This window comes from Bactrocera tryoni, chromosome 3 (genome assembly GCF_016617805.1).
Source record: "Bactrocera tryoni isolate S06 chromosome 3, CSIRO_BtryS06_freeze2, whole genome shotgun sequence".
In the NCBI taxonomy this organism is placed as follows: domain Eukaryota; kingdom Metazoa; phylum Arthropoda; class Insecta; order Diptera; family Tephritidae; genus Bactrocera; species Bactrocera tryoni.
Genome location: NC_052501.1, coordinates 69,234,341 through 69,261,856, shown reverse-complemented (window position 1 = coordinate 69,261,856; position 27,516 = coordinate 69,234,341). Strand labels below are relative to the sequence as shown.

The 27,516-nt window shown below is 37.7% G+C and overlaps 3 protein-coding genes across 4 annotated transcripts in view; 1 reads left to right on the top strand and 2 right to left on the bottom strand.

Moving 5' to 3' along the window:
• Positions 1–1,217: 1,217 nt before the first annotated feature.
• LOC120772188 (rab proteins geranylgeranyltransferase component A) lies at positions 1,218–3,571 on the bottom strand. Its single transcript, XM_040100654.1, has 2 exons — positions 2,257–3,571; positions 1,218–2,181 (listed from the first exon to the last, which is right to left on the bottom strand). Exons 1-2 carry the CDS (start codon positions 3,479–3,481, stop codon positions 1,691–1,693), a joined length of 1,716 nt encoding a protein of 571 aa, XP_039956588.1. The 5' UTR covers positions 3,482–3,571; the 3' UTR covers positions 1,218–1,690.
• A 608-nt stretch (positions 3,572–4,179) lies between these two features.
• LOC120771569 (WD repeat-containing protein 19) lies at positions 4,180–12,110 on the top strand. Its single transcript, XM_040099635.1, has 13 exons — positions 4,180–4,384; positions 4,476–4,738; positions 4,799–5,590; positions 5,658–5,901; positions 5,965–6,333; positions 6,393–6,542; positions 6,632–6,773; positions 6,830–7,114; positions 7,172–7,454; positions 10,025–10,196; positions 10,268–11,351; positions 11,412–11,781; positions 11,839–12,110. The coding sequence occupies exons 2-13, from the start codon at positions 4,566–4,568 to the stop codon at positions 11,942–11,944; spliced, it is 4,170 nt and encodes a 1,389-aa protein (XP_039955569.1). The 5' UTR covers positions 4,180–4,384; positions 4,476–4,565; the 3' UTR covers positions 11,945–12,110.
• Positions 12,111–19,303: 7,193 nt separating this feature from the next.
• LOC120770898 overlaps positions 19,304–27,516 on the bottom strand; it is a 309,718-nt gene continuing 301,505 nt past the window's right edge. For both annotated transcript variants that reach the window (XM_040098564.1, XM_040098566.1), the window contains 4 exons: positions 23,797–25,945; positions 23,471–23,716; positions 23,213–23,323; positions 19,304–21,310 (listed from right to left, as the gene is read on the bottom strand). In XM_040098564.1, coding sequence (XP_039954498.1) covers positions 21,032–21,310; positions 23,213–23,323; positions 23,471–23,716; positions 23,797–25,945 — 2,785 coding nt within the window. In that variant the 3' untranslated portion in view covers positions 19,304–21,031. The remainder of the gene's footprint in view (positions 21,311–23,212; positions 23,324–23,470; positions 23,717–23,796; positions 25,946–27,516) is intronic.

The following is a 27,516-nucleotide window of genomic DNA, read 5'->3' as shown; positions in this document are numbered from 1 at the left end:
TATATATATAAATATACAAAATTAAATATACATATATATGCAACATTTTTTAAATAAAGAAAAAATGTAAATAAGATTTTTAAACTTATTTTAACAGCTATTTATTTGATATGGATTAAAATTTGGGTCTGGATTACAGCTAATACATAAAAAATAAGGAAAACCCCATTTAACCTTCAAAAAAAAAAAAAACAATTTGTATGGTGGATATAGCCTATAACAATCCGATCTGAAAAATTTGTTTGGGGATGGCACAGTTGCCTTGGAAATATACTTCACACTAAATTTCGTGAAGATATCTCGTCGAATAAAAAAGTTTTCCTTACAAGAACTAGATTCTGATGGTTCAGAGTGTATGACAGCTATAGGCTATAGTAATCCGATCTGAAAAATTTCTTCAGATATTATATCGTTGCCTTGTTGCCAAATTCCGTGAAGATATCTCGTCGAATAAAAAAGTTTTCCATACAAGAATTAGATTTAGATCGATCAGTTTGTATGGCAGCTATATACTATAGTTGTTCGATCCGAAAAATTTCTTCGAATATTATAGCGTTGCCTTGGAAAATAGTTCATATCAAATTTCGTGAAGATATCTCGACAAATAAAAAAGTTTTCCATACAAGAATTAGATTCAGATCGATCAGTTTGTATGGCAGCTATAAGCTATAGCAATCCGATCTGAAAAATTTCTTCAGATATTATATCGTTGCCTTGGAGAATAGTTCATACCAAATTTCGTGAAGATATCTCGTCGAATAAAAAAGTTTTCCATACAAGAATTAGATTTAGATCGATCAGTTTGTATGGCAGCTATATACTATAGTTGTTCGATCCCAAAAATTTCTTCGAATATTATAGCGTTGCCTTGGAAAATAGTTCATATCAAATTTCGTGAAGATATCTCGAGAAATAAAAAAGTTTTCCATACAAGAATTAGATTCAGATCGATCAGTTTGTATGGCAGCTATAAGCTATAGCAATTCGATCTGAAAAATTTCTTCGGATATTATAGCGTTACCTTGTAAAATAATTTATATTAATTTTCATGGAGATATCTCGTCAAATAAAAAAGTTTTCCATATAAAAACTAGGTTTTGAACAATAAGTTTGTATGACAGCTATAGACTATAGCAATCTGATCTGAAAAATTTCTTCGGATATTATAGCGTTGCTTTGGAAAATAGTTCATATCAAATTTCGTGAAGATATCTCGACAAATAAAAAAGTTTTCCATACAAGAATTAGATTCAGATCGATCAGTTTGTATGGCAGCTATATGCTATAGTTATCCAATATTGACGATTCCAACAAATAAGATGCTTCTTAGGGAGAAAAAGACATGTGCAAAATTTCAGATCCATATCTTAAAAAGTGAGCAGCTCGCTAGCGTATATACTGGCAGACGGGCTAAATCGTGTCCCTCTCAATATAACCTGTTCAGAATATCGATATTTAGACGGGCATACCATTCGTTGTAGTGCATAATTTTAATTTTATGTGCAAATCTCAAATTTTGTAAAAAAAATTATACAAAGCGAATAAGTATACATTGATGTATGTATGTATGTATATAGCGTATATATAATATTACTTAAAGTTACGATAATATAGTTTAATGGTTGTGGTGTACGCGTAATATTTCAAAAGCATTTATTTTTCTTCACTGCATTCGCGAGCACAAGTTTTTTTAATCTGCATCCATTTTTTGTGTTTCCGCATCCTCTTGAGTGCTCCCAGCAGCTGGCGTAGCATCTGTATCTTCAATATCCATATTTTCAGCAGAATTTTCCAACTCACGCAACTGTTCACGCAAATCATCCGGCAAACTGTTTTCACTCAGCGCGCGTGGATCTTCGCCCTCAATCACAATCTCTTCCGGATCGGGTGCACGTGGCAGGAATTCCGCATCTGCATACAATTTAGCGAAGATCTCACGTGCACTGGTTATAGATTTATCGTAATCTAATTCATAATAGGGTGTGCTGGTGCAAAATATCGGCGTTGAGATATCAACGTTCGGAGTAGCCGAAGTACGTTCGCGTCCCATAATTGTGAAGTAAGCCGAGTATAGTAACTTTGGGGCATTTTCGTCATCGGGATTGAATACTTGTGAAACAAAAGGCGCCAGATCTTGCGCGGGCTGATCGCTTTGCGCAGTTGTCGTAATATGAAAGAGAACTGAAATCGAGAAAATATTTATTAAAGATTTCGTATGCAAAAAAAATGTGTCTACTTTTAGGCGTCAACACTTACATACTCCTTTAGGGCAAGTGCCAGAAAAATGTGAAAGCTGTATAAGTATAGCTTCCTGCGAGCCGGCCAAAAGTCTAAGTAAATTTACGCCTCCGCCACCGGAATTCAACTCTTCTGAGCCCAATGGTGTAGCAGTCAAGAAAATACCACGAGAGAGTGAATTTACCAATTCACCTTGCCCATAAACACCAACATTTCGTTGTAGGAATGCATTAGGCAAATGTCCTGGCGCAGTAACGACATGTTGCGCTTTTATAGTTTTACCTTCTAGTACCACACTAGCCATATTGGTATCCGCTTCGATGTTGATGTCGTCGATGTGTCGTTTCAAACAGTAAATACCACCGAATACTGCACAGAGACGACAAAAGCATTGTGGTATTTCACCACAACCATACATGGGAAATAGGAACGGTGTATTACCGTAACGTCCGAGACTATTGAGAAACTGTTGTGTACGCGCCATTCCCTCCTCGAAGGAAGTGTCATCATTGCACATTGCAATTGCTTGCATTACACAAATACTAATCTTTTCGGTAACCTTCTGCTCTTGCAAATATTCACGGAATGTTTTGCCACGAAATTCTAAGGCATCTTCGTCGGTTTTGTCTTCCCCATAAGTCATGCATAGCGTTAAGAATTTCATGAGTAGTCGCTTTTCGACGATGTTCAAATCTTTGGTGTTGAACACATCACTGCGTGAGCAAGGCACATTGATTATATTATTTTGAAATCGCGTGCACACACGGTCCACTGCACGAAACTCTGCGTAGCGACAAATATTCGAAGATACAAGTAACTGCACCAAACGTCCAGCAGAATAGAGAATCTTTGGACTTAAATCTAAATTGAAACGTCTCGATTGTTGTAGCAATGTTTCACGCGACCAGTCTAACACATTTTGCTTGGCAGCATCAGTCTTTATGTTGGTCTCGCCTGCTACAATATCAGAGTTGACCGTATCCGATTCTGCCTCCTCTACTTTAAGTTTCTCAGCCACGTGCCATTTCTGACTAGCATTGCGTAGTTCTTTGTTAGCGCCTTGTTCCAAAAGAGCACAGAATGATTCCAAATTAAAAGACGCCCAAACACCACCATAATACTCATTAGGATCGATATGTAAGACGGTTTTTCCTATACGACTTGCAGCAGCAGCCACACAACTTTCCGGAAATCCAGTACCAATAACGATCAAATCGAATTTGTCTGGTAAATCGTCAGACATTTTTACATTAATTAATTTGTCAATAAAATTTCCAAATATTTACGAGAAAAGTAATTTTCGTTGCAAGCCGTACGCTGACGTATGAGTAATGAACAAATCAGCTGTTCCGAGCAAAAAAGATAACAAGAAAACAAAAGTAATTAAAGGGCTTGTGTTTTGTTGACATTCGCGAAAAATGTAAACAAAAATTATAAGAATTGCCAGATTTTTATTGGTGTTTGTTGTGATTTTGAAATAAATTAAATTAATTTAAAAAATAGGATGTCAGAATCCATATGAATTGGATTGTGATATCACAATTAATCAAAACCATAAGTCAGCAGCAACCAATCTTAAACTGGATAACTTCCTCTATCCGTACGTACCCATATTAATCCCAAAATCGGCGGTTGCTATTCTAAATCTCAGCCTAATTTTGTATCACAGTTTCATGATTAAATTACTAATATTTTATGTATTCAATACGAATTATACAATTGTAAGTAATTGCATTACTAATAATTCAGTCAGGCTAATATCTCATAGGGTTAAGGACTTCGCATTTTTGCTTCTGGTTTCTGTTCTCAACATCTTACAAAAATTCACTTGTTGCTTAGCAACCTGAGCATCAACAGAATAAGCGAACAAAACAAACGAAAAAAATTTCTGTAAAATTGTTTTTCAATTTTGCGGAAGAATTATTGGGACTAAAAATTATATTGGTAATTCAAAAAATATTTGAGTTCTGTTTTGAAGACAAAATAATTATAAATAATAACTGTACAACCAGTGAAAATGGTATAATGTCGACGAAAAAGTGGAAAAACACTTTAATTAAAAATGCTATACACACATATGCATATGTAATGAGGAAATTTTAGAGCTGCAGTTTTCATTAATGGTTAAAGATAGCAATTGGAAAATGTAAGTAAATGTAAATGTAAAGAGTTTTAAAAACAAAAGGAAAATTAAAAAAATAAACTAAATAAATATTTTTTTTTTTTTTTTTTTTCAGTCGCGTCGTATTGGAGTGAGTTTTCTTTGGCCAACGTTTGTCTAACAATAATCACAATTTAGGAATATACATCGAAAACTACGCTTTGTAATGTCATTCGACAAATTGCTGTACAAATTCGATGACCCACATGGGCCTGGCGACGTTTATTTTATTTGGCAAAAAGGTACCTTGGGTGGCCTATTGGCTACCACTGGTTCGGACGGTTCAGTTGCGATATTCAATCGCCAAGGCCAATTGGTTGAACGTTTACTGTTAGCTGGGTAAAAGTACCACAATTTTGTGCACTAATTCATAAACATAAAATATTTCTAAATATTTAGATTATGTTCCGGTTTTGCTTGGGATAATTGCGGCGATTTATTGGGTATTATTAACGCCAGTACGCCGGTCATCACTATATGGGATGCCAGCACACAATTGAAAACGACCATTGAGTCAGGCTTGCGCGATCCGCTCACTTGTATAGTGTGGTCCAAACAGGAACAAGTGTTGGCTGTGGGCACAGCGCGTGGCAATTTGGCTATTTATAACCATCGCTCAGGCAAGCGTACGCCGATTTTGGGTAAACACAACAAGCGTATTACATGCGGCGCTTGGTCGGCACAAAATTTACTAGCGCTCGGCTCAGATGATAAAAGTTTCAGCTTAAGTAATGAAGCGGGTGACACAGTGCGTGTGGTGCAATTGCGCGATGCGCCCACTGATATGTATTTCGCACAAATGGCTAGTGAGGAGCGTGTCAGTGGCAGTAATGGTAGTTTGGGCGATGCTAGCGGTAGTGTAAGTGGCGTTGGTGCGGGTGCTAGTGGTGGTGGTGAAAATACCGTTAGCATGATTATCGGCAAGCGTACTTTGTTTCTGTACTATTTACCCGAACCGGATGCGCCAACGGAGCTGGGTTTTCAAAGTCGTTACGGTTCGTTGTTGCAGCACAAATGGTTTGGTGATGGTTATATTTTGTTGGGTTTCTCGAATGGGCATGTTGTGGCAATATCAACGCATCCACGCGATGTCGGTCAAGAATTGTGGCAAGTGAAAAATCATAAAGAGGAATTAACTGGTGTCGCATACTGTCCATCATTGGATATAGTGGCGTCGTGTGGCGATGATACGTGAGTACCGTCAGTTCTCAAAGTTGTAAAAAACACATTTAAAATTAAATACAATTTTTTCTTGTAGCATAAAAATCCATTCAATTACGAACTTACAAGAAACCGAAAAAATCATAACCGTGCCTGACCATTCGGGTGTGCAAATGATCGACTGGTCCAGCGATGGGCAATTACTAGCTGTTACCTCCATGGCTGGCACAGTTTATATATATGTTACCAAACTAACGGTGCTGTATGCCGTCTCACCACCGCGCATTGCTATTTTGAGCAGCTTGTCAGAGGTGTCTATTTACGTCTACTCGCCGGAGAAGGTATGTAAATATTTTAAATTTCTTTTGAAAATATATTATTCTAACTCTAAGTCAATTTTTTAGTCGTCCAAACCTATACCATATCGTCTGAGTCTAGTTGACGAGCCTAGTTTCCTGGCAATAGGCCCATATCATCTTGCAACCGGGCTCGACAATCACGTTTGGTTCTATGACCTGGGTAAGACGTTGGGTGATCAGCCGCAGTTGCTTAGCGAGCGCGATTTCCCTGCGCCCATTACTGATTTCGGTCTGAACGCCGATTACTGCGCGGCACTATGCGGTCCACGCTTGTCATTGCAAGCAATCGTAACGGATAATCCGAATGTCAAGGATAAGCTTTCGCAGACATTTCCAACCGCGTTGGCGGCGCTCAACGAAGCTGTGATCACGTGCTTCTGTTTGACGCAAGAATTCCTAATCTTCGCCACCGATGTGAGTCAAAATAGTTTCCTACTCAATTACAGTTATGTTTTAAACGTTTTTGCTTATAGCTCGGCCATCTTATATACTTTTCGCTGGATAAATGGGATGTCTGCACTAAATACTCTCATAACATGGGCATACGAAAGCTGTATACCGATACGGAGGGCACGAAAATAATATTTGTTGATGAACATGGTCAAGGTTATGTTTTTCTGCCGGTAATTTAATGCCTGTTCACACGTAGCAATAAAAAAAAATGTATGTATGTATGTATGTGTGTGAGTAATTTTTTTTACTATATTTGCAGGCTTTGGAGGAAGCTATCATTATAACGGATTTTCCGAAAAAATGCGAAGGCTGCTTATGGGATGTAGCACAACAGCACGTATTTATAACCTTCGACACTAAATCGGTGACCACACACGTCTTCGTGCGTTACTCGGTGAATGGTAAACTACTTCGTATATAGTATAGCATAGCTTATTACCTCTTACTGCCCCGTTAGGTAAACATACATTGAAAATTGGCGAAAGCAAACTGAATGCGTCGCAGTTGCCGTTAATGCTGTGCGACGGCGAAATGGTGCTGCACATCGATGGCGGCCAATATGCTACTCAGACGCTGTCCACACACCTGGTTACACCGAGTATTAGCCCTAGTGTGAATTTAAAAACCCTTTTGAGTCTCAAAAACTACGTGGAGGCCTACAAGACTTGCGAGCGCATGAATGCGCGTTCTGGTTGGTTGGAATTCGGTGAGCAGGCGATAGCCGATTTGGAACCAGATATCGGTAAGCAGTGTTCGCATTCATATGAGGTTTCGTTTTCGTACTGCGTTTATATTACAGCTTTACGTGGTTATCGCCATATCGCCGATGCCGCTATGGTCAGCGCCTTGGAGAATATGCGCTACATTGAGGATGTAACCATGCTAACTGGCTTCTGTTGCCTTCTGTTGGGGAAATATGATGAGGCGAAAGATAATTTTTTGCGCGGCTCATATACCAAAGAAGCGCTCGAAATTTGCCGTGATTTGTTGCAGTGGGAGCAGGCATTGTTGTTGGCGCATAAATTCGAACCAGATGAGGTGCCCTTTATCGCGCGTGAATATGCTCAGCAGTTGGAGTTCACGTGAGTTGATAGTAACGAGCATTTAGTTGAACATGAAGTTGCTCAGTTTTTTTTGAGGTCGTGAAGTGTATATCTATACAAGAAAATTGCTGTTATTGTAGCGTTTCGGTTATATAGACCTGATTTCGTCGGAACGTATAAGTAGCACTTTATTTTCTTGAAAAAAACTTCCCAAAACAGACGGTGACGGGAGTTGCCAAGATAGTTTTGGGTATTCTCCTTCCGATTGGCTTTTATAATTTGAACACAGGATATACGAAGTTTGCCGAAGGAAAAGTCGAATAACCCTTAATATATCCATCTATCTTTCCATCTGTATATACACGAAGTTGTCTCTCGATTTTTGGGATATCACTACGAACTTCCGCGCACGTACTTTTCTTCTTAAGAAGCTGCTCATTTGTCGGAACCACCGATATCGAACCAGTATATTTGTTGTTGTTGTAGCCGCATAAATCTGTTGACAGTCTTTGGCCGAATAAAAATGCGGATCCGTTCCGGTTACGTAGACCCGACTGTTGTGGGAACGATCTAGTTTAATATATAGGTTAGGTTACATTGGTAACAGTCACGCCATATATGTATACCCCTACAGTTCCTTTGTAATGCCAGATGGAGAGTTACTAATACGAACTGAAGTATACGTCATGAAGGACGTCAACGCTTTTTACGAAGTTTAAAACTGATTTGATATTTAATTCTGATACTTCATCCAGTCTCTGGAACTGCGCAGCTCCTAGATATCTAAGCCGAGTTCTCGATAATCGGACATCAGCAGAACAGGTGTTTCAGCGTCTCTCTCATGTTACTTCCCTGCACTTTCTACATATTGTATGCCATCGTTAAAAATGTCCTTACGATTCGCATGTGATGCCAGTAAGTTGTGCCCTGTGACTTGGCCAACTACCGACCTGCAGTTTTTTCCAGACTGTGTGCGTAGAAAGTTTGCGTATTTTTCGTCCGCTCCCATGCATATGATCTTGGCGATCCTGCATACCCTTAACGCAATCCATCTCAACCTTATCCGTCTGTCATCGCTTTCGGAAATTTCTTTGTATGCCGTTTTTAACGATTTGCGTACTTCTTGAACTGGTTCGGTAGTCAAGCGGATGGCCCCTTAACTTATCAGCTATTTCGTTTTCCGGAACACCCTTGTAGCCTGAGACCCAGTTTATATGCAGCCGCATGCCGACAGCCACTATATCTACTGCCTCCCTGCTTCTAAGGAAGCTTCGCTGACGCAATGCGATGTGGGTTTATTGCTTTAATTGCCGCTGGGCTAACACCGTATGTAATGGTACTCTTTATGTCATTTCCAGCGCTGTTAGCTATATTAGCAGCTCCCTTGATTGCAAGAGCTTCTGCCTGGAAGATACTGCAGTACTCCGGCGGCTTGAATGATCGTCTGAGATTCCGTTCCCACGACAGTCGGGTCTACGTAACCGGAACGGACCCGGATTTTTATCCGGCCAAGGACTGTCAACTCGGCAGAATTCTGCCGCTACAACAACAACATCGTCTGAGATTTAGTTCCGCGCAATAGATCGCGGCACCAACTTCATCCGGCAGCTTTGATCCGCCAATATATAAGTTAAGATTTCCACTGATGAATCGCGTGCCCCTGCGCCATCGATCCTCTTTTAGCATGACTTGAAACCTTCACTCCTAGATAAAGCGTGAGTGATCTATCTTATCCATGTGATCTATCTTATCCATCGACCTCCTACCAACGAGAATTGTCAGCAGATTATTGTGGAAAGACCTAGCGTCGCTAATCTTGCAGCTGATTTCGCTGCCGAGCTTTCCACTGCAAAGTCAATTGGTGGCAGGTCGAGTAATTTTTCAAGTGCAGTCGGCGGATTGGTTCTTAGTGCTGCCGTTTTGCAGAGAGCAGAAAGCCGTTGTATTCTGTTCTGTATGACACTTTACTGGCAGCGGTCCACCACACCAAGGCACTGCCGCTCCTACGTCAGTCGGGTCTAAGTAACTGGAACGGACCTAGATTTTTTTCGGCCAAGAATTGTCAATTCGGTACCATGTCCAGAAATTAGTTCAGGAATGTACAACAACAACAACCAAAGCACGGTAAAGTAAGTTTGTCTTGATTCGCAATTCCCTCACAATTCTCACAACAGCCGGTTCTACGTTAGCGGAATTGACCCGGATTTTACCCGGCCAAGCGCTGTACCTTCGAAGATCTGACCTCGTTTAAAAAAATGGGCTTGATTTGCGCTGTGTAATACCAATGCTTAAGGACATGTGAAAGGCCCCATGTAAACCTGAACATCTTCTTACATGCGTAGAGAGCACATCTGGCCTTATTCACCCTCTCCTCCTTTCCACGTCAGTCTGCTATGCCAAATTACTCCCTGATAATCGCATGATCCTTAGTGGTTAACTCCACCCCGTTTAGCCTTGGGGTTTTCATGGCGAGATCTTGTACCTCCTTGTAAAAAGTACCATATCGGTGCTGAGAGGCTTCACACGGGATCCAGTTTTCGTCGAATAGTTATAGAATGAAGAGATTCGAAAACATAAACTCGTAATAATTTTTATGAATATATTTCTAGTGGCAACTACGCTGATGCCTTGTATCACTATGAAAAGGGCTACAAAGAAGATCTGATTAATGACCACGAAGACGAGCTGACGAACGACTCGCCGGAATATGAGGATCATGTGCGCCAATGCAAAATGGGCATAGCGCGCACTTCGATACGTGCTGGAGATTTTCGACGCGGTGTAAATACTTGCTAAATGACCATATATATAACGGTAGATTTTATATACATATTTCTCGTATTTATCCACAGATCCAGTATGCCGTCGAACTGAATGACAAACAATTGCTATTTGATTGCGCGGAACTGCTGGCTACCGTCGGTCACTATACCGAAGCCGCTGGCCTGTATGAGCGCGGCGAATACTACGATGAGGCCTGCAGCCATTACATCAATCTGAAAATGTGGCACAAAGCCAATCAGATATTGCCACAGGTGCAGAGCACGAAACTACATGCCGCCTACGCCAAGGCCAAGGAGGCGGATGGGCAATATCAAGAGGCTATCAATAGCTATCGCATTGCCGGCGACTTAGACGCTTGCGTGCGCATTTATCTGGATCATTTGGTTGATCCGCATGCGGCGTCCGAAATCGTGCTCGAGTCACGCTCCATGGAGGCGGCAAAGATGCTGGCGAAATTCTATCAGAAAATCGGCGACATAGAGCAGGCGCTACAATTTCTAGTCATTTGCGGTTGCTTGGAGGAGGCGTTCGCACTCGCGCAGCGTCACAACAAGCTCAAACAGCATGGTGAACTGCTGCAACGCTACGAGAATGCCAAGTCCAGTGATTATCTCGCACTGGCGCATTACTTTGAGGCGGAAAAGTATACACTCTTGGCTGGCAAGTATTATTTTTTGGCGCGCGAGTTCAGCAAAGCGCTGCGCTTTCTGCTGAAAGCATCCGCTTTTACCAACGAAGAGACGCAAGCGCTCTCACTGGCCATCGACTGTGTGGCGACGTCGAATAATGAACAGCTTGCCACACAGTTGATTGAATTCCTGTTGGGCGAAGTGGACGGCGTGCCCAAAGATCCGCGCTATCTGTTCCGCTTGTATATGGCGCGCAAGCATTACAAGGACGCCGCCAAGACCGCGGTCATTGTGGCGAATCAGGAGCAAATAGCCGGCAATTATAAGACAGCGCGCGATATGCTCTTCTCCATGTACCAAGAGTTGCGTCGCAATAACTTGGCGGTATCGGCGGATATGCGCCACAATCTGATACTCCTGCATCGCTACACTTTGGTGCGCATACACGTGAAGCTCGGCAATCATCTGCTGGCCGCCAAGCTGTTGGTGCAGGTGGCTGCGAACATCTCGCAATTTCCGGAACGTAAGTGCAATACTTACATTATGTATTAACCGTTATGCTATAAGTTTCACATATTTGCAGATATTGTGCCGATTCTCACCTCGACCGTAATCGAATGTCATCGCGCTGGCTTGAAGAAGTCCGCCTTCCTGTACGCCTCGATGCTAATGCGTCCTGATTATCGGCATCAGCTGGATGCGCGTTATGCGAAGAAAATCGAGTCCATTGTACGCAAAGCGCCGAAGGGCATCAAAATGCTTAGCGATGACATTGAGGCCGAGACAATGGAATGCCCGATATGTGGCACCAACTTGCCGAATATGGAGGTGACATGTCACAGCTGCAAGACGACGCTGCCCATTTGCATAGCAACGGGTCAACATATTATCAAACAGCAAATGACTTCGTGTCCGGAATGTGATTTCCTTTGCTTTCGCGCCGAAATGGAAAAGTGAGTGCTGAGGTAGAAAAAGAAATAAAAAATAATAATAAAAAACTGTTTTTGTAGAATACTTTCGGAGCTGAACGCGTGCCCGATGTGCAGCGAACACGTTGCGCCCGAACAGCTGCTCGATGTGGAAGACATACGTCCGTATATTTTGGCCTCGTCCTAGTGACTTTTTTTGGTTGTATTGATCCCTAGTTTTAAGTCTAATTTGTATAGTCATTGTGTATAGTAATAAGTATGCACGTTAATTTGCACCGTTATATCTTCATATGAATAGTTAGCTAGAGATTTTGTACATACAGTTTTAATAAAAGTAACACACCTGCAAGGAATTAATTTTTTTTTATTTTGTATGCGAAATATTTTGCCTCATTCAAGCTACTCAGAACTTGGAAATTTCCTTCCAAGCTGTGAACATTCCAAGAAATGCGGATTTCTTCTTCTTTACTGGCGTAGACACCGCTTACGCGGTTAAAGCCGAGTTTGCAACAATTCTTTCGTTCTTCCTTTTCGCTGTTTGGCGCCAATTGGACATTCCTATTGTAGCCAGCTCCTTCTCCATCTAGTTTTTCCAACGGAGTAGATCTTCCTCTTCCTCTGCTTCCCCTGGTGGGTACTCTCAGAGTTGCAGTGTTTTCATCCATTCGGACAACATGAACTAGCCAGCTGTCTCTTAATTCGCTGAACTATATCAATGTCGTTGTATAAGTCGTAAAGCTTATCCTTCCATCAACTGCAGATTCGCCGCTGCCAATGCTCAAAGAACCATAAATCTTCCGCAGAACCTTTCTTTCGAAATTCCTTAAAGGCTGTCATCGTCCAAGCCTCTGTACCAAATTGTGGGACCGGAATAATGAGTGAATTATAGAGTTGGGTCAGTCAGAAGTGGCACCTGTTGGCAAGAATTATTCTGCGTTGATGTTAATATTAGTTCCAAGATAGACGAAATTATCTACAAATTCGAAGTTATGACTGTCAACAGTAGGAGCAACAGGAGCCTAGTTGCCAGTGCGACGGCTGTTTGTTATGTGACAGGAGATATTTCGTCTTGCCTTCGTTTACTGCCAGACCCATTGCTTCCTTATCCAGTCTGGAGAAACCAGACTATCTCAGAGCTGTGGTGCAGAGCTACCTTAGTAACAAAAAAATGCTGTACCAAACTAGAGAGGGATCACGACAGATAGCGGTCACGTCAGGAGTAGCACAAGGATCCCATTTAGGTTCAGACTTGTGGAACATCAGCTCCAACGCGATACTAAAACTCAAAATGCCAGACGAATCCTACTTAATTAGCTACGCGGATGACAATGCAGCAGTAATTACAGCATGAGACACAGAAGAAGCGCGAAGAAAGCTTAATCAGATCATGTTGCGTCAGTATCATGGCTTGACTTACATAAGACTGGAGACTAACTTTCTGGGTACAAGGCCGCAGGAAAGGCAGCGAAAATCATCTTCCAACTTAGCAGACTAATGGCCAACATAGGGGGCCCAGCCAAGAAAAGAGATAGCTCCTAATTCCGACGACAATCAGCATCCTATTAAACGGAGCTGAGATGTGGCAAGATGTGCATAAAAAAGAAAACCGGCGTAAGGTAGTTGGCAGAGTGCACCGCACTCCAGTCCTCGGAGTTGTATCAGCCTACCAAACAGTGTCAGGCGACGCAATATTAGTTATAAGCGGTAAAGCCCCAATTGACCTTCTGGCATACGAAAGGAAAAAGCTATGGCCAGACAAGCAAAAGACTTAAACTTAAGGACAAGCCGTAAATTCGTAGAATTCGACTTTTACACAACTCAGCTGTTATCCGGTCACGGATACTTCAAAAAAGTACCTCCACAGAATAAAAAAAGTGCGCGATGCCAACGAGAAGGCACCGCTGCAGAAGACCTGGTTGGCTCGGGATGAAAAGGGTGGCCGATCAGAATGGGAGTCAGGTTGCCTATTTGAGCACCTATGGACCGTGGTGGCTCTCTGTTGGTCACTCCGATGGTATGGCGGCGCAGTGCGCGAACTAGGTGCAGCGGTGGGGCCTCGTAACTTGTGGTCCACTTCCTGTGTGTCTTAAGGCCTGAGCAGTTCTTAAAATGGCTCCATCCATTGCATGCATTGCACCGAGGTGCAGTTTGGATAGAGCCTTCTGGCGCAAACGCAGCAGAAAGTTTCCTCCGGGTCCGAGTTGGACACATTGCCAGCACGTCATGAGAATACGAAGCAACCCTGCTGTAAGGCGTTGCTCCAGTGACGACAAGCTTAAACTAAGACTGGGTTAGATTTCCAGCCCTTGGTCGGATAAAATCCAGGTCAATTCCGGTGCGTAGAACCCCCACCGCATGACATTGGCCTCCTCTTTGCATGCCCCACCAACCCCACTCATCTGACACCCCTATATCGACCCCGTCGAAACAGCACGGCCTTCCGTTGGATGACTAGACGACAACTTAGCTAATCATTACCATCCTTACGGGGATTAGGCATCCGTTAAAACAACAACAACATGGTTGGCCTAATAAACGCGGACATTTTAATCAGCGTCATGCTGGAGAAAGCGGTGTTACAGCTTCGTTGAAGCCGCCGTCAATGTTTTTTCATGTTCTCCAATTATTTCCTTTGTAATAAGTGCGAAATGTAAAACAAAAATTTTTTCTTTATTTTTTGTTTAATTGTTTTCACTTTATTTTCATGTTTAGTTTTATTATTTATTAATTACAAATATATATATGTATGTATATATAAACTTTTTAAATTGTATTTGTAATTTACGTTTGTGTATGCGTGTGTGTGTGTGTTACTTTTACATACTAAATTGGTACATACATTAAACATATCTTTTTGCCTTTTCTCTAATTTTATTTAATTTTTTTGTTTGTTTGTTTGTTATGTTTTTCTGCTTACACTTTCGTGCTTACACGCTTATGTATTTAATTATTATTTAATTTTATATATGTATATAGAACAGCATTTTTCTCGTTCGCTTCAATATTGATAATAATTATAATAATAATAATAACATAATAGTATTAATAATAATAAAAATAATAGTGTTTGTAATAAAAGCGCAAAGCCACGCCCAGTGGGTGTATACAATTGTATTTTTTAATGCCATTTATTAGTTATGATTTTTCAAATACATATTCATATGCATAATTGATTAATTAATTTAATTAATAGAAAAGAGTTTAACAAAAGCAAAACAATAAAAGTGAGGTTATGTTTTTTGTTTAATTTTTGCAAGCAAAATTATGTGCAGCAAAAGCTTCGCCGTAACGCTTCAAAATATTTGCTTTAAAAAACGTTTTTTTGTTTTTTGCATATTTGTGCTTTGTTAAAGTAAATTTTAAAGTTTTTGGAATTTACACACATGACTGCATAGAAATTCGAGTGGCTAAAATGAGTTAATAAAAAGGCATCCAATCTTATTTGCATAAGCTTTCAATAATTTGCCACAAAAACTTTTTAGGCTTCAGTGAAATTATGTTACTATAATTTTTTTAAATTTTAATTTTTTATTTTGAAAATTTTAATTTTTTATTTTGAAAATTTTAATTTTTATTTTTCATTTTAATTTTTTTTAATTTTAATTTTTATTTTGAAAATTTTGATATTTTATTTTGAAAATTTTAACTTTTTATTTTTTCACTTTAATTTTTTTAATTTAAATTTTTGTCTATTTTAAATTTTGAATTTTTGTTTTTATTTTAATATTACTATATTTTTATGTTAACTCTTTTTATTTGTAATTTTTACATTTTTTAAATTAACATATTTTTTATTTTGTTCACATTTATTTTAATTTTAATTTTTTATGTTTATTTATTTTATTTTTAAATATTTGTATTTCTGTTATTTCTATTTATACATTTTACTTTTAATTCTTGTTATTTGAAATTTTTACAACATTTTAAATTAAAATATTTTTTTTTATTTGTTTACGTTTACTTAAATTTTAATTTTTTTAGTTTTATTTGAATTTTTTTTTGACTTAACATTTTTGTGTTTTTGTTTACCTTTATTTTTATTTAAATTTTTTTCATTTTATATCAAATTTATTTTTGTTTTAATTTTTTATTTTTAATTTTATTACATTTATTTTCATAAAAACAAACAAATTTAAAAAATTTTAGTAAATCTTTTCTTAATTTCTTTTCGGGTTTATTTCAAATTTATTTTTGTTTTAATTTTTTTTACTTTTTTTTTTAATTTTGTTACATTTGTTTTTCTAAAAACAAAAAGAATTAAAAATTGTAATATTTTTTTTAGTTGTAATAAATTGTTTTTTTTTTAATTGTAATATTTTTTTTTTAATTTTTCTAAGCTTCCCGCCCGTTTATTTGATATAAATAGCTTGCGCCTGTAATACCGTTATTTTGTTTAGTACGCTGTGTGAGCACAATAATTTCTATAAACTTTTTATTGTTAAGTGAGCTGTGGTTGGCTGTATGTAAAGCTTGTGAGATTTGTTATGAAACCATTGTGAAATATTTATATTATTTTCAAATATTTTTATATCAAAAAATGGCTTTTTTGTTTAGTTGCATTATTTTAAAAAATTATATATTAGATCGGTTTTTTTTAATTACATATTTTATTTTATTATTTAAAAATATGTATGTACATATTTTATTTTTATAATTTAAAAAATATTATATTTTTTGTAATTTTATTTTATATATTCCATTCTTATTTATGTATGTATACTCTTTTCAAATATTTTTATTTATAATATTTTATATTTATAATAAAAAATGGCGATTTAGTTTGTTTGTTTAATTGTATTATTTTAAAAAATTATTTATTTTATTTTTTTTTAAGTATATATTTTATTTTATTATTTGAAAACAAAAAAAAATAGTTTTTATATATTTTTTATTTTAATATTTTAATACATTTTTTTATAGTTAAACATTATATAATTTTAATTATTTATATTTTGTTTAAAAATTGCAAATTAGAAGTTTAAAATTCGCGAAAGGCTGAAAAAATTTGTATTTGTGGAAAAGTTTAACCAAATATTTTAGTGAAGAGTTTATTTTTATTTTTGATATAAAATTTTTTTATGAAATTAATATCGCTTTTCTTTGTAAAAAACTATTGCTATTAAAATATTTGAAGTTGGGTTAAATTGTTTAAAAGCGTACGATTTTAGAGAAAATATTTTTTTTGTAACTAAAATGAATTATTTAAATTTTTTTAATAGAACCCTTTTCTCTATGATAAATTTAAGTGTTATTTTTTATTTTTTATATGAAATAAGTGTCGCTATTTCTTTGTAAAAAAAATAAAAAGTTTTTCTGAAATGTTTAAAAGCGATACTTTAAGAAATTAAATAATTTTTTTTAATTATATTAAATAAAATTAAATATTTTTTTAGATAAATTTTCTTTGTAGCCAATTTTTTTTTTATTTTGCTTTAAATTATTACGTTAAACATTGTTAGTTTTTGTATTTAACTTTATTTATTTTAATTTTAGGGTAACATTTTTTAATTTAATTTAAATTATTTCTATAGCAGAAATGATATTTAATTTTCTTTAAATTTTTATGTTAAACATTGTTAGTTGTTTTTGTATTTAACTTGTTGTTTATTGTATTTAACTTTTTAATTAAATTTTGGGTTAAAATGTTTTTATGATTTGTCTGATTTAATTGAATTAACTATAATTATTTTTTTACAAATTTTAACAGTCTTTTGCTGCACCGCTGTAAGTTATTTTTTTATTTACTTTTTGAAAAATATATTTCATAGTTTTATTGTTTGTATTCTATTTTGTATTATTTTTTCATATTTATGTACAAAATTAAAATTTTTAATTTCTATAAAACACCTTTTATAAACTTAAAACTATTAATTTTTTAGTTGTTTTCATAGATAAAAATTTATTATTTTTTAATTTTAATTAATTATGTTTATTTTTCTTTTAAATTTTGTATTTTGACTTCTTAACTTTTATTTTTATTTTATTTATTTTTATTTAGAATTTTGTTTAACTTAAATTTGTTTTTTTTTTGTTTACATTTACTTTTTTATATTTTTATATCTTTTATAAATCACCTTTTATAAATAGTAATTTTTAAGTTGTTTTATAAAAGCTTTTAAGTTATAGTTTTTAAAATTTTGTAAATTATTATTTTTTTTTAATTTGTGTGCATTTATTTCTATATTAATTTTATTTATTTTTATTTCGAATTTTTTTTAACTTTAATTTTTTTTCTTTTTGTTTACATTTATTTTTATTTTTATTTATATTTTTTATAAATCACCTTTTCTAAATAGTCATTTTTAAGTTGATCTATAAAAAACTTTTAATTTTATATAAACATTTCATTTATAATAATTTATTATTTTTTTATGTTTGTTTTAAATTTTTGCATTTCTATTTATTAATTCTTATTTTTATTTTAACTTTTTTTTTGAAATTTTCACATTTTTATAAATAATTTTTTTAATTTGTTTGCTTTTATTTTTATTTCGATTTTTTAACTTTAATTTTTTTCTTTTTGTTTACATTTACTTTTATTTTTATGAATATGCTTTATAAATCACCTTTCATAAATAGTAATTTTTAAGTTGATCTATAAAAAACTTTTAATTTTATATAAACATTTCATTTATAATAATTTATTATTTTTTTATGTTTGTTTTAAATTTTTGCATTTCTATTTATTAATTCTTATTTTTATTTTACCGTTTTGTAATTTTCACATTTTTTTAAATAATTTTGATTTGTTTGCTTTTATTTTTGTTTTGAATTTTTTTATATCTTTAAATTTTTTTTCTGTTGTGTACATTTATTTTTATTTTATTTTTTTTATTATATATAAATCTCCTTTTAGAAATTTATAAATATTAATTTTTATATTGTTTTCACCACTTTTATAAAAAAAAACTTGTAATTTTATATAATTTTTTTTGAACTGTCAATAATATTGTTTTTTAGTCTTTATTATTGTTAAAACTTTACTTTATAATTTTTTAATTACTTATCCCACGAAAAAACCCGCGCCATTGGCTCACTTAACAATCGTTTCAATTCGAAATTATGCGGCTCACAAATAAAGAAAAAATAATTGAAAAAATCGCATTTATCTGCTGCGCTATAAAAAAGCTTCATTTTCACTTTACATTTATATAACTTCATTTACCAAATGAATTCCACAAAAAAAAAAACACCCAAAAAATGTTCAGTGTGTTGGTGCGCAGTCTAGTAGTGCAAAAGTTCAACGAATTGGAAATTACAAAATCCAGATCTAACCTCATACTTAATGCGTAAACAACATTTCAACAACTTACTGGCTTTTTCGCGACCACAGGCTCGCCGCTTTCGTGCGCTAGACAGCTTAACAACGCCGCTTCTATGCATTTGTATACGTTTCGCGTCACAACTCGTCGTTTTTACGCTTGCTGCTTTGCCTTCGGAGCTGCTAGTTCTCTTGCGTATAACAACACTGTGCGTTTATAGCTTTTCAATTGCTGCAACCAGACTTTCATAACAATCTACCATTCCAAAAAAGTACCACTTTGTGTTTGTTTTTCAGCTTGTATTTCTTGCAATCATAATCATATCACTTCACACTAAGCTCTTCTATATTAATTTTAATTTACAATTTATTTTAGCTACAAAAATTCACTTGGATAAGCATGACCCATAATAAACGCTTATCCTACTAAACATATACGTACATATGCACGTATTTTTGTATGTTTCGTCGAAAAAACTTACAGCAGTTTAGTATTTCTATTAATTTTGTTTTTTTTTTTTTGCGTACTGGTTTTTGTTGTTTTGTGAAATTGCTATAATTGTGTAAAAGTACATATAGTTGGTTACATATAATCACTCTGCCAGTCACGAGAGCAATACGTTTTTGTAAAAAGTTTATATGCCGCACACATATGTATGTACATATTCTTGTATGTGTGTGTGTGTATAAATTCAAAAATACTGCCACGAAGAAATGCTGCTTTGTGCTGCAGGTCGCTTAAAGGCTTTCCGCTGGCATAAGCTGCGTTGCCACTTGCGTTTGCGCAACCTTACAAAAGTCCACAAAAAATCCCTATATAAAAGTTGTACAGTCAAATGCTTGCCGGCAATTCAATTGTCGGCTAAATGTGGCGGCTTCAATTACAAAAGTAAACAAAGCACGTAAATTCGCGTCATTTCAATAATTTTCTTTAATATGCACTAAACGAACTATATACATATGTACATATGTATATGAATATAAAATGTTGTCATGGGCGGTTGGCGGCCAACTTCATAGACACACACTTGACGTATGGAACTACTTTTTCGGCTAAACTTAAGTAGTCTTAAGCACTGTTGTTGCTACAAAACATTTTCCGGCTAATCCAAAGTAGTCTGCAGCGTTGTTGTTGCTGCAACACTTTTCCGGTTAATCGAAAGTAGTCTGCAGCGCTGTTGCTGCTACAATACTTTTTCGGCTAATCTTATGTAGTCACAAGCATTGTTGTTGCTGCAATGCTTTTTCGACTAATCTTAAGTAGTCACAAGCATTGTTGTTGCTACAACACTTTTTCCGGCTCATCTTAGTAGCCTACAGCGTTGTTGTTGCTACAAAACCATTAAGCTCACATTGCAATGTCGGCTGCAAGCGTCTATATACGAGTATATATATATGAAACACATATGTATTTGTATATAATTTTGTGTCACTTTACTTCATAAATAGATTATACGCGTTTTCACATACATAATACTTCTTCTTTAACTCTTTTTCGCTCACTAGTAAAGCAGTTTTTGCTGGCAATTTACTTTTTGCGTACATAGAATATGATTTTTATTAACATAGTATGTATGTTTGTTTGTATATATGTATATATGTATAATTGTTATCATTATTGTTATTGTTGCTGTTGTTGTTGTATAATTTACTTTTACAAAATGCATTGCTATGTCCTAGTATCAACCAAGGTACATATGTACGAATGCGCACGAATGTGCTTACGAATGGCATTGAAGGCCACGACACGAATACAATATTATCATCATCAACATCATCATCATCATGATCATCAAAAGTTCAGTTTACTATATAGTAGCTATAACATCGAGTAATTGAAATCGTGCAACATCTATTACACATGCATACATCCATTGGTATATTTGTATATATATATTTATGTATATGTATGTATGTATATCTACAAATTTTCTTTATACTTATTTAGTCAATACTCTAATTGCTTTTGCTTTGCTTTGCTTTCACTTTGCGCCGCTTCTTCCTGCCTGCCGTTTAATTGTCACACTCAGCGCTAGTTGTTGTTGCCTTTGTTGTGTCTGCTGCAACTGTTGTTGTTGTATTGTTAACTGCTATATTTGTTGCTTCACTGCTAACGCCTTCGTGCGTTACTCCGGTTGTGGCGCTGGTCGCCGCTGCTGCCGTTACATCTGTTGTTGCGGAGTTGGACTGCATTTGGGGGGTGGTGGAGTTGGTGTTGTTGGTGCCATCGATTTCATCGGCCGTTGCTGCATCGCCGCTGCTGATAACTGCCGTCGCATCAGTTGGAGTTTCCTGCAGAGCGCAAACAAATTGGAAAGTTGGGTTAGAAAGTGTGACGGTATTTTGAAATTTATAGAGAAGGATTAAGCAAACAGCTGATAAATAAATAGTGTGCAACAAATAAAATAAATTAAAATTGCAAACAAGAAGAGAAAAGAGAAACTACAAAAAACTATGTGCGCAAATTTGTTGAGTTGGGTACTGAAGACTGTATGACGAGACTGATAAGTCAAAACCCTGAAGACTGTATGACTAGATTGATAGCTGGTGGCTGGAGTATACGACAAGTATGTTAACTGTGAACACTGACTAATAGCGGGAATATTAAGAATTACTCTCGAGCATGGAGTTCTCAGGGCGACCCGCTGCTCAGCAACAATATTTTGCAGATTTTTTCTCTAATAATTAATGGATTTGGGTTCGGAACCTATATTCTCTCTACCGCTCAGACTGTGAGACTTAACATTATACACTATTGATAATGTTTCTATGTCTCGATATCAGGTTAGGTTAAATGGTCGATCCTAAAATAGGTGATCTCACTTGGGCAGCTTGGAACGTCGGTCCGTTGTGGTCAACGTGCAATGAGTCCCAATGGCACTGGTCACAGGTCTTTGCATGCCCCGCTAATCCTACTTATTTGACATCCTTTTCTCTTTGGTTCGACCCCGTCGAAACAGCACGTTTCTTGGGCCTACTGTTGGATGACTGTGAATACAACTTATCTAATCCTTAACATCCTACGGGGATTAGGTACCCGTTACAACAACAACGATCCGCTGTGGTACCTAGCATTCTTATAAAAATAAATCGGCCCTACCGATCTTACTCATATTTCTTATGCTTTTTGCAAATTTTTGCAAACCATGAAGGTTTAGTTTAGTGCATCATAAAGTCAAACCCTTCTAGATCGGGATTTTGATAGAGCTGGGCACTCGCAAAGGAAGTGTAGTCCTTACTCTGTTCGAGTTTACACCTGCGACAAATATTGTTTTGGCGCACTCCCATTTTTAACGCGTGTTCTTCAAATGGTACCAAACGGTCTGTGTAATGGTAGCCCCGTTATAATGACTGCAAGTCTATATTTACTTTTCTTGGACCTATTTAGTAAGTCCTTAATTCTTGTCTAGTCATTGTTTGGTCATATTCGTTTTGCTATCTTGCATTTGCTTGTAGATTTCCATCTGTTCTTAGCTAACTTGTGTATTTAGCTCCCTCTTTATCGTCTTTAGAGGGTACGGCATCGTTTACTTTTTCGTTGCCGGAAATGTTCCTATGACCGAGAACCCAAAGTATGGTCAAGTGGTGGTGAGCTAAAAGCCTACCTACATTTGTTGACCACGCTGGAGCGTATCTTTGGCGACGATAAGGCTAACTATGGTAGCTCTCTGTATCCTCCCGCAGTAATTTAGCATAACTCTACAGGCAGTCTTTATGCCTACTATTTCTGATTAGAAGATGCTAGCTAAATAGATGGATGGTGAGAGAGTTACCAAGATCTTCGGAGTAAACTCCCCTCCCTACTCCGCATTTCCTATTCTCCTAGTTCCTACTTTAGACCCGTCGGTTTACATTCAGTTAGTATTCTTCTCTTCTCCATTCACGTCTAAAGGGTAGTATACCCCCTTCCCTACTTCGCCTATTTCTTATTTCCTACTTTCTTTGGACCGTCGGTTTAGATTGATATACTATTCCTCTCCTCTACTAAACCTCTTCTTCATTCACATCTAAAGTGTATTCTCACCTGGAATTCACTATTGAAATTTAACCTTGGGAGGATATATGTAGTCTAATCTATATGAACTATGTCATCAGACCTCAAAAATACCATAGTTTTCAAAACTTTTAGGTTAAAATTTTTACATTCCGAATTCTTGTACAACTACAACAACAATTAAATGAAATTATAATTACCAATTTTGCTTCAACTCGCTGACGTTCATGCATCGCATTTAATAATTCACGCAAATGCTGATTCTCCTTGCGTAGGCGTTCACGTTCCATGTCGCGTTCATTGATCTTTGGCTAAACGAGCAAGAGAAGAGAGGAGAGAAAATGAGTTGTGTACAAAATCGAATTGTCATTTAGAAAATGCGGTGATTTGGGTTTAACATGCCGCCATAACGGTATGCGCCTACTCATTAGCACACCGTCAAACACACACACACTTACCAAAAGTAGTGAAATTTGCGAATTCAACGAGCTGACAATCGCATTCAGCGCATGACAGGGCACGCTTGGCTCCAGCGAGTTGGCGTGCTGTATGCGATTCGGTCCACAATGTACGGGCGTACTGCTGCTCGTGTTGGTGTTTGCGGTATTTGTGGTGAGGGTGTTTAGACTCAATGCAATTGGTGTGGTTTGCGTGGAGTGGTCGACCATGGCCAAAGCGCTGTTGAGCTTGCTACTCAGTGTCGACTGTAAGGAAGTAAAAACAAGTGCGTTAATGTTTGATAAATGGCATTTTGCATTTGTTTAGCAAAATCGCTGATTCATACCAGAGTTTCGTAAGCGTCATTGACTTCCATGTGCTCGTCGTCGTGGGTGTTGGTATCGTTAGTGCTGGTTGTTTGGGCTGTTGCAGTTGCAGTTGTTGTTACTGTTGCTGTTGTAGCTGCTTCCTTATCATCACACGCTGTGGCTGCCTCCAGTGCTGTAGTTTTGTCTTCTGTCTCTTCCGATTTTTGCGTTGCGCTAGGCTCAGTTTGCGGCTCTGCAGCGCCTACCGTACCGGCTGCAGTCGTATCTGTTGTTAAAACGCTGCCAATTGTTGCTGTTGTTGTTGTTGTTTCTGTTGCATTCTCCGCTACTTTGCTTTCACTTGTCTTCTGCTCATCACCTTCGCTTGCCTGCTCTTCGTTCACCTCCAATTTAACTTTGTCTTGCTCCGCCTCGGTCTTCAATTTCTCCCCAATTTGTGGTTGCTCTGTGTCGTCCTGTTTAGCAACCAACTGCTCGGTTGGCGCCGGCTCGGCAACGTGACCCTCATTGAGCGCCTGGGTCACCTCATCGGCGGATTCTTCCGGAATGCTGTCGGCACTAATAGTACTCTGACGTTTCACCAATTCAGCCATGCTTGTTTGTGTCACAACCGTTGTGGCGGTTTCCTCTGGAAGCGTCGTATTTACGACCGTTGCATTGGAAGCACTCTTTTCCTCCTCCTGTTGTTGTTGCTGCAGTTGCTGTTGTTGAATTGCAGCCGGTGGTGGCGGTAGTGGCGGTGCTTTAAAACTGCCAGCCGGTGGTGGCAAAGGCGGCGGTGGGGATGAAGCTTTGGACGTCTTCGTTGCGAGCGTCGGTGGTAGAGCCGGCAATCGCAGTTCGTCGATCTCGCAATAGCCATCGTCATCTTCATGTATGTCCTCGTCCATTAACGCATTTTGTAGCACGGTGCGTACGCTGGTCGCCGTTTTGGCCGTGGGCGTCTGCTGCTGTGCAATCTGCTTATTAGGCGGCGGTAGCGGTGGTGGTACATCTGCAGCTGACACACTACCGTTCGCCGCTATTTGTGTGGTTGTCGACGAGCCAGTCGAATTCATGGTTGATGTTGAAGACGAATTCGACGAGGCCGCCGTCAACGGCGTCAGCGGCCGTTGGCTGTGATGATGGTGTTGATGCTGTTGCTTCTCATGACATTGATCGCACACAGCTGTAGACACAGCGGATATCTCTTGTTCGGGCGTCACATGCATATACTCGTTGAGTACCTCGGTTAGCGATTGCACTTGCGCATAAGCGGCTAATGCAATATCGGCGCTGTCTTTGGGCGCTTCCGGCATCGCCGCAATGTCGACGATCTCATGGAAGTGCTCCACCGGCAGCCGGAACATATCACAAATTATCTTTTGTTTCTCCAACAGGCCGTCGCGTATGGAGACGTCCAGTCGACGCAGCCGTTCGGCTGGTGTGAGTACCGGTTCGGCGGTATGCGCCGGACTAATGCTGATCTGTATGGCGGTGGGTTCGACCAATGGCGGCGACGACTGCATCAACGTGCGCGTATTGTTCGAGTTGTTTGAGTAGACAATGCTGGCGCTGTCACGTTTTGAACCGCTGCCAATGCCAGCGCCACTGGCGCTGGAGCCGAACTCATCAGCGCCGGCGCCCGCATTATGACCGTTCGCCTGACGTGCCGATTGTGTGTGACGCAGTGTTACACTGGCGTTTTCATAACCGCCGTTGTTGTTGTTCGGCTCACCACAACTGCGTGTCGACATGGTGCGATTAACGGCAGCCGATGACGACGATAACGAAGCTGTGGAGGCGGACGATATGGCCGCTGACGATGAGCCAATCGAAGGTGAAAGCTCATTGTGACTGAGCCGCATTTTGTGGTCGGCGCTGCCTGCGGTTGATGTACTCTCACGACGACCATTGCGTAACTGTACATTGTGATGGTCGTTATTGTTATTGTTGTTGACATTTACCGAGGTCGCTGTAGCGACAGGCATCATTGGCGCCAACGGTGTGGTCGTGACGGTGGCGATAGCCGAGGCGGGCTGCGGTCGCTCCGGCGTGAGTTCAAGTGACTCCTTTGTATTGGAATGCGGTATGGTGGCGATCGCTGGGTCATCGACTGGCTCATGGTTGGCGTTCTTCGAGCGTGGTTTGTACTGTTCGGCGGCGTCGGAAATATGCTTGAACCACCTGTGGGCGAGATAAAAAATGGAAGTTTTGGTTTAATGAATAGCAAAGCAAATTATGTATGTTAGTTTATAGTTTCTTTGGGGAAGGCTTCAAAAGTAGCGGAGCGAAATTAAATTTTCAATTTTAGAATATCGAATTTTTTTATAAAAACATAACCTAACATTATCTAATGCTATGTAATAAAATTGAAATTTTATGCATATTTGTAAACTCTGCTTTTCTTCGCTCATTTGCTCTACCTTGACACCAACGACGCACGTCGTCCACCGCCTGTGCCACTCGTGTTGCTGCCGCCATTGTTGGTGGCTTCATTGAAGCTGCCACGTCGGCGCTCCTTCTTGCTTTGTCCTTTGCTCGGCGTCACATTGAGGCTGTTGTTATCGCCGCTGCTGTGATGACTGTTATTTTTATTGCCGGTTAGTTGCAGCAATGAACCGTTGCAGAGGCTCTTGCGCCGTACACCGCTGAAAATGTCTTCGGGCGAGAGGAAATTCATTTTCATGCGTGTTGTGTGGTTTTATAGCGGTGAAGCGCCTTCGTTTACCGAGGACGTTGTTTGCTTTTCGATGGCAAAGCTGATACTGTAGATTTCACAGCGACTGCTGTTTCATTCACTTTAAACACTTTTAGCGCACATATTTAACAGCGTTTTTAATTTGTCTTACTAATTATTTATTTTTGGTTTGATATATAACTTTTCTTGTTCTTAAAATTCTTGAAAATCTGTTGTGATTAAGAAGTTTCAAAAAGTTAGAATGATTATTATGATATCGCGTCACTTGGCAAATAATTTTTATTTTTTATTTGCTTTTTTGCAGATAATTTTATTTTTATATATTTTTCATTTCTAATTTTTTATTAATTACTATTTTTTTCCCCCATTTTTTTATAATAATATTATTTTTTGGTTCGAAAGTGAAGCGCAAAAAAAAAATGCTTTCAAATATGAGATCACACGGAAAAAGTAAAAAATATAAGAAAATCTTTGCCTACATTTAGGTGGTTTCACAATATTTTTGATTACTAGTATACTTTAAGGAGTGACATGGGTTACAAAAAATCGAATCTTATTTAATCCTCCTAACCTCTAGAATATTGTCCTAAATTTTCAAGTTGATTCGAGTAATAGTTTCGGAGATACATCCTTGAGAACTTGTGCGCTCGAGGCTAGCTAGACTAAGTGCGCCTTCTTGAAACGCGTTTTTCTCGAAATTGTGTTTTGAAGTCGGTTGGCAAGATTTATCGAGACTTACTCAACCAATCTTCATGAAATTTTACACAGGTCTTTGAGATACAATTTTCCAACGAAATATTTAATTTTTTATATGAGAAAAAAATTATTGAAAAAAGCTCTTTTTATGCGAGGAAATCCAATTAATTTCTTACGCATGAAATTAGGTACTAACTAACCCTGAACCTCTTTCTATCATCTTTAGTTTCAGACTACCTGACTATTGCAGTATTTTTCAAGCCAATTTTGCTGCCATTAAGGTAGCGGTAGATTTACTTTCCGGTGTGCGGCCTCCTTCAGAGAAGTGGCTATCCACTTTGATAGCAGATTCGCTAATCGT